This window comes from Planococcus citri, chromosome 2, assembly GCF_950023065.1.
Source record: "Planococcus citri chromosome 2, ihPlaCitr1.1, whole genome shotgun sequence".
NCBI classification, from domain to species: domain Eukaryota; kingdom Metazoa; phylum Arthropoda; class Insecta; order Hemiptera; family Pseudococcidae; genus Planococcus; species Planococcus citri.
Window position 1 is genome coordinate 73,195,156 of NC_088678.1, and position 7,973 is coordinate 73,203,128.

Here is a 7,973-nt window from a genome sequence, read left to right on the forward strand (position 1 = left end):
CATTGAAATCGGCAGCCTAATTAAACATGGTATTTGTTTGGTGAGCATTGTTTGGCTCTTATATCTACATTTCTACGGTATAGAGGGGTTTTTAATGCGTTGTACGAGTGTTGTTCGAATGTATTTATAATTTTAATTGCTGATAATTGCTCGCTGGTGGCGTAGTAGTGAAGTTCGCTTACACTTTATAGTACGGTCGTCTCGTAATATTACAGTAATTTTTCTCGTATCAGAATAATTTTCTCGCGACTTGATTCGATTCTCTGCATCTAAAATCGTCTAAAAGTATCGAATATTCGCGTCAAAATGACCGAATCCGTGAGTAACGAGAACGTGAAGAGGATTTTGGCTCTTTTGCGATCAGGTGATGAAAAAATCAACCTGTCAGGATACCGCAATGTGATCCTAGTTATCGGTAATACAGGCTCAGGTAAATCCACACTGACACATTTCTTGGCCGGAAACAACGACGAACTCGTTTCGAGCGAAGTAGGCGAGAATTCCGGTGAGTTTATAATTTCCGATAATAATAACAAGATCAGCGTGAACTCGACAGTGATTTCCAAAACAACGTTTCCCGAAACGGTCGTCGACGCTGAAACAAAACTAGTTTTTATCGATTGCCCCGGATTTAACGATAGTCGCAGCGAAGCTTACGATATCGCAGCAGCGTATTTTATCAAAAAAGTACTAGAAAACGTAAAAAATGTGAAAATCGTGTTGACCGTGAGTTACCCTTCGCTTAGAAAAGGCGTCAATCGGATTGATTTTCTCCAGTTGCTAGAACACGTGGGCATTTTGATTAAAAATATCGAAAAATACGTCGACGGAGTTGCCCTCATCGCGACCAAAGTTGATAATACGTTCACTTTGCGAAACGGAGCCGCTTCCATGGTACCGGACTCGTCGATTATACAGAATATCGGTCAATTTTTACTCGAAGTTCGCGAATCCACCAAAACAATGAAGAATCTCGATAAGGTTTACACTTCGGAGTTCAAACGAGCTGAAAACGAGGTGTTTTTCGAAAGCAGTCGCAAGCTGTTGGATACATTGGTGCAGAAAAATGGCACCGAGTATACCAGATTGGGTATTTTTCGCCGTCCCGACGGTCCTGGCCGTATTTCCGAGTCTAAATTACTCCAACATGGTAAAAAAGTGCTCAAAAAGATGATCAAAAATAACACGAAGTACGTTCCGGTTGATATGAGCGATATAGGCTACGCTGTTTCGGATAAATCGAAAAATATCATTAGAGATTTAGTGGAGGAAATCGACAAGAATATTATCGCAGATGTGGCTCAAGTGAACGACGTTTTAATCAATCATTTGAAAGAATTAGAGGTGAAATTAGCCCAAGACGATATGTATTCGTTGAGGGATCACTTCAAAGCCACTTCGAAAGCTTTGGCTCAAATATCCTCGATCAGAGAGTCAGCCAAAGCGGACGAGTTTGTGTCTCTGATGCAAGCTAACCTTTCAGAATCCTGTAGACGAGCTTCAGAGGCATCGCTGAACGATGTTAAAAATTTAAATAAATTTTTAAACTTTCTTCAAGAAGTCAGCGACAAGCAGTTCGAGTCTTCGGCTTGGAAATGGGTCAAAGAACTCGAGCCAGCCATCAACTACGTGGAAAACTCGCTCAAATGGTACGATTTTCTGGCTGCTTTGCATAAACGTTTATCTGAATACGATATTCAGAAAGATACCAAACGCTTTCATGTCCCGAAATTCGAATCCGGATCCGGTCTGCTCGGAAGCTACGTCGATTTCACCAATTTCTTCAACGAAATCGGTTCTGCTGAATTCCTCAAGGTGGTGAACCTCAAAGATCTGCAAAAGGTCAACATCGACCAGACCAAAATTCGATATTTTAATCAAGTAATCGAGTCTACCTTGCACGATTCTGCCATTTACTTCGGGGATGATGATACAATATTCCAAGCTATAGGCGAATATATCAAATTGAGCGATGTGGTCACCCATGAGGACTACATTCGGACCAGATCTGCCCAAATATTGGCCAAACATACGGTTTTCATCGATACAGATCTAGCTAAAGATATCGATATCTCGATCATTGCCCCTAACTGGGATATCATCGGATCGAGAACTATTAATCTAGATGGGGCTTCCGGTGGTCATCACTATATTCTCGAAGCTGCAGATGGTGATGTAGATGATCCTAATGGACAAGACGGGTTACCTGGTAAACCTGGCAAATCCGCTGGTCATTTCTTCGGCTTGGGAGTTCAATTCAAAGGCGCTGAGAACTTGACGATCTCGGCTACCGGTGGTTCTGGCGGTTTTGGCCAACATGGAGGAGATGGAGCTGCCGGAATCGATGGTAAATCACACGAGATCCGTAATCATCAATATTTTATTCGTTGCGATCGCGACGAGGAGTGTTCGACTGAAATAGATTACGTCAAGTCGGGCTTATTCAACTTGAATGTCAGAGGGCAAGTATCGTATACGAAATATGGCGATGCTGGTGGCCGAGGAGGAAACGCTGGTCGTGGTGGAGCTCCTGGTATCGGTGGTAATCCCGGCACCATCACTTTGCTCGGTTTAGGTCACACGAAACCGCCAGTTTCTCATAGAGTAGGCAAAGGACAAGATGGCGGATTCGGTTTACATGGCGATTGCGGTTTGGGAGGTCAAGGAGGACGTCATCAGAAAGCCTGGTATCATTTTGGAACGTGGAAAGATACCGAGAACTGGGTCGATCGGTTTACTGGACGGGCACAAGATGGCGAAATGGGTACCTGCCTGCATTATTCGTCGATGTATAATGCGAATTCTAAAAATCGAAAGGAACCTGATGTCAAGAAATTCCTGTATCCGCCATCTTTCGTGCTCGGTGATTTCAGGAATGTATTGATTGGTAATTTGAATAACAGCGTGAAGAAACACCATTCTCTGGAATTCTACAAGACCCTCCAGAGAAAAGAAATCATCCAGTATGATAACGCCGAGCTGATTTTCAAAGAGTTACAATCCCTCGAAAAGCATTCCAGTCAGATCGCCCCTGAAATCAACCAGTTTCTTTATACGTTGCTGATGGAGAGAATTCGTGAAAGCGCCAAGACCTCTGACAACAATAAACGACTCGTTGATTTCTTATCTTCGGCTGTAACGAGTAAACTAATCAGACTGCAGAATAAATCGGAATCTCGTCTGATTAACAATACTAAAACGTATTTCGATTTATTGAAAACTGCTGACGTGGCCAAAATCCACACTTTCTTCCTCGGCAGAACCTACGAAGAAATCGAATCCACCAAAACCTTCCTCAAAGTGATCCGAGACCATGTATTTGATACGATTGCAAAGACTACTGGTGAAATTGTCAAGTTATCTCAGCAAGATACCGACAACGAGTTGAGTAACCAACTTCTGAAATTGAAACTGTTTTTCAACCTGAGAACCGTCGAAGAATTCCTCATGTTTGCTACGTCTTTGGCCGAAGCTGATGTGAGCTTAGTCAGCAATTTGAACCTCATCTCTGGCTCATCATCACCCTTGACAGAGATTTCTATGGCTCCAGTGGATGGTAGTAAAATCTCAGCTTTACTTTATATCATCGAGAAACCAATCAAATCGCAAATAGAAGCTGTTCGAAGCTCCGTTTCCAAAGAACGAGAAGCTCTGGAGGCATTGGGAATGGAATTCGATGAAATCGTCTATCGCCTGAGAGAAATCGATGTCGATTTGGAGTCTCGTTTACCGAATGTTGCCGAATCCTATGTCCATCCTGCGTTCTCAAAGATCACCGACATTAGCCGATCTCTTTTCAGCATCAATGGAGCTTTGATGAACGAAGCCAATGTTAAAGCTAGAGAAGCTCAGGATAGACTGGATCAAGATTTGATGCTGATCAAATTCGATGCGAATATTTATAACATTCTGAAAACCAAAGAAATCGATACGATGAAGTTGATTGAATCCATTGACGAGTATCCAGACCGAGCTGTCCATATTGATCAAACAGCGACTGAATTGTTGAACGTGATTGGTCCTGTTTTCCATTCGGTTAGAAATAGTCTATCTGGTGATAAGTACAAACCTGCGAATCTGCCTGAACTCAGGGCAGCGGTTCTTCAAGCTCTGAGTGATCTGAAATTACAAGTTTATAAGCTCATCGACCAGTTCGAGATCGACGAAGATTTGCAATTGATTGTCGAGAACATGGACGAAGCCATTAGCCAGATGACGAGTATTTTCAGCGGAGTTTTAACCAGCCACGAAGATCGAGCTAAATTGCGAAGTTATAGCAAGTACCTAGAAAATGAAAAAGAATTGGGAAATCATCGACAAAATTACTTAATCGATGTGGTCAAAACCAATACATTAGTGTACGAATACGAACGATTAGTCGACATCTTTAAAAAACTCATCTCACCATTTAATGCACAGACCTTGGATCCTCCTCCTCTGCTCCCTCTGGGTCAATCAATGACCGCATTCCAGACCTCTTTCGTCGCCAATGTGAAAATATTCGAGTCCAAATTGGAATCTTTGCAGCAAAGTTCCAAAAACGATACAATCAGCGAAGCCTTTAACAGCTCCAATCAAAATGGAGCATTCTTCTCGTGGAAAAAAGATAACTACAAAGAGTCTATTTCGAAATTATTATACGGTAGAGCTGTCGCCTTAAAAGCACCCAACGGTAATAAAAATCGCCAATTTTTGAAATTCGACGATATCAAACTGCGTTTCAAAGCGTCAGATCCGAATACTCAGCTATCTCTGGACGAGGATATGCAGAACTTCAACGTGATCATGACTCATACTGGTAACTCTTATTATAGTTTATGCGATCGAATCACTCTGATTAGTCAAGATGCCACAAGATTCGTTTATAACGTTAATGAAACCGTAACCAGGGTTGATTCGAATGATGCCCAGATTAAACCTGTCTTGAGTCCGTACACCACGTGGATCTTCCAGTTGATCCCAGTCCACGAAAATGTCACCTTCAGTTCTCTGATACCGTATCGAAAATCTGGTATTGATGTGGAACTCGAAGGACACGCCACTTTCTTCAATATGCAGAATAAAACAGTGTGCCAGACAATTTCTCATAGCGGTTTCGAAACCAATCAACCACTTTCGACTCCAGCCTCATTGATTCGAAAACGCAGAGAAATCAATTCTTCCGAAGGGGTATTCGACTCAAACCCATCGAAATCCTGGAATCCGTTTAATTACCTCGTTGGTCGCGAACCCAATCCGGAATTTATCCAGTCTTCCAATATCGAGCTTCTGGAATCCAACGACAACGTACCAAATCAACCCACCACATTGTCGCCTTCTCTCAACGTGAACGCTGCTTTAACCCTGGTCGACTTCATGGTTCGAAAAATCTTCAAAGTAAAACCTCCTCAGACTAGAGAGAAATCCGCGAGTGCCGAAGAAGCTCACGTAATAGCTCTGAACATCTTGCACAAATACGAGAACATGCTGGTCGAGTTATCAGATCGTAAATTAGTTTCGATGTCTGATTGGGAACAGCAGGATCCTGTTGAAATGATGAGCCTGTTGGAGAAGTACATCTTAACTGAAGATTACTCCAAGATTATCGATTTATTGAGTCGTTCCGTTACTCTCGAGCCCTCCGTCGAAGGTCAATTGAGACAGGAGTTAGTTCAAGTTGTGAGCCAAAGTTTGGATGGGTCTGTTATTCGGAATGAGTATGAGGATAGTTATGGTTCTGCTCGTACCGAAGGTGGTCTTTTCGATGATTTTACCACCAATGGTGCGGATTTGTCGTCGTATGATAATTTCAATCGGTTGTTGCTAAATTAGGTAATTTATTGGCGAGCATTTTTTATATTTTATTGAATTAATTTCTATTTTTTGAAGGGTTGGAGGGGTGGGAAAGGGTGGATTTCTTGATGAACTTACGATTTTCTCCTCTATGCTTTTAATGATTTTTTTCAAGTGTAAATATGTACTTTTTTGAGGGTGCGAGGGGAGGGGAAAGGGGGAATTTCTTAATAAATCTTACCATTTTTTCCTCCATGCTTTTAATAATTTTTCAAGTGTAAATATGTGACATTACAATATTTATTAATTTCAGGTTTACTAAAATCTATTTCATTATTGGGCTTTATTAATACCAATTTGGTTATTTCAGATTTGGCCCAACGTCATCTTTTTCAATGGGGAGTTCACCTTCACATTACCTGTACCTCCTGTCAATTTTGGGAATGATGGATGCCATTGGGTTTTTTAATCATTTTGGATGTATTTTCCACTCAATGACGATTTTGGACCTCAGTCTTCCAATTTTTTGAGGTGAATTTCACCTTACTCGTACCACATGTCAGTTTTGTCAATGATGGATGCCATTGGTTTTTCAATTATCCGGGATCTATTTTCTACTCATGGCGATTTTGGACCTCAGTCTTCCAGTCCATATGTTCAATACTTACCTACACATTTTTTATTCATTTTTTTTAAAACTCTGAGTGATTTATTTTTCTTAATTTAATCTACATACCTAAGTGATTTGATAAGCGGAGGCATTTTTTTTTTATTCACAAGTAATTGTATTTTTTATTTTTTTATTGAAAAAATTTATCAATTTTTTTCATTTCTTTCATTTTACTATTTTTTAATACTTTTTATTTTATGAATGGTTCTATTTTATTTTATTTTTTTACTTTTGTAGGTAATTTCTAATGGTTATTTTTTATTTTCATTTTATCCTATTTCATAATGATCCTCGTTTCAAACTATTAATTTTTTTTACTGCCATCGAAGTAAAGGAGGAGGGGGGGCTGATTAGATTCCACTCTTTATTCTGAAAATCCGTCAAAATGTAGGAGATGGGCGTCCGTAAACGTGAAGAAAATCTAATTCTTCGATAAATCGATTCAAACATTGGGAATAACTGCGCCGGATAATTTTCTAAATTTTTTATAATTTTGATTTTTTGAAAACCCAGGTTTGATGAAAAGTTGAAAATTGAATCCGAATTTTGAAAAATACTGCAAATGTGTAGAAGAAAAAGACTCGAATATTTTTTAAAAATAGAGAGGTTTTTAAAAACTCAGTAAAAACCAATAAACCATGTTTAATATTCTGAAAAGTCGTCAAGGTATACCTATCGAAAAAATACTTTTAATTCTTTAAAAATAATTGATAAAAATTCCTTGAATTTGATTGAAGTTTTTTTTTTTTAAATTATTGAATGATGATTATTATTTGAAATTTTACCCGTTTTTGATTTGATCTTGTACTAATTGCCACATTGAAGAAATTTAAACGAATTTCAACTTGAATTTTTCAATTTTATCGACTTATAATTTACTGCCACTTTTTTTGATGAATATTTCAATGAGATTGAATTTTTTTTTTGAATATTTTTACTTATTTTTTTTTATTATTATTTCCATAGATTTTAATAATTAATTTTTATTTTTTAGTGCCATTATTTTTTTTAAATAAAATATTTTAATAAGTTGAAACAATATTTTTAATAATTTCATGAAACTTAATGCAATTTTCATTACATTTTTATCGATTGATGTGGTACTTTGATTTAAAGTATTTTTACTGTAATCTAGGCAATTTTCACCTTGTTTCAGTAATTTAATTACCTAATATTTTAAACGAATTTTGTGCCTATAATATTTAATTTTTCATGAATTAATTTTCGGTATTGAAGAAAAAGGGTGAAAAAGACTGACCCTCTCATTCTTAATATTTAAAGTTTGACATTCAATGTGAAAAAGTTAAGCTCCACTTGAAAAATTTCAAAAGTAATGCCTTTTTGGGAAAAAAAATTTTAAAATGGTGTTTCCAAAGAATTGATTGGGTACCTACCTAATTTCCACACGAATGGGAAAATTTTCAAGTTGAATCATTTTGAGGTAAGGAAATTTAATTTTTAGTTGGAAAATTATAGTTTACAGTTTATTTTCAACTTTTACTTATATTTTCACGCGATGGTGCAAATCATG

General features: G+C 38.2%; 1 protein-coding gene across 1 annotated transcript; it reads left to right on the forward strand.

Annotated features, from left to right (window-relative positions):
- Window positions 1–306: 306 nt before the first annotated feature.
- On the forward strand, window positions 307–7,538 carry LOC135834157 (uncharacterized). Its single transcript, XM_065347995.1, has 2 exons — window positions 307–5,811; window positions 6,143–7,538. Exon 1 carries the CDS (start codon window positions 307–309, stop codon window positions 5,809–5,811), a length of 5,505 nt encoding a protein of 1,834 aa, XP_065204067.1. The 3' UTR covers window positions 6,143–7,538.
- Window positions 7,539–7,973: the final 435 nt, after the last annotated feature.

What these genes read in the sequence shown, in the direction of transcription:
- LOC135834157 (XM_065347995.1), top strand. Translation starts at nt 307, where the DNA reads ATGACCGAATCCGTGAGTAACGAGAACGTGAAGAGGATTTTGGCTCTT.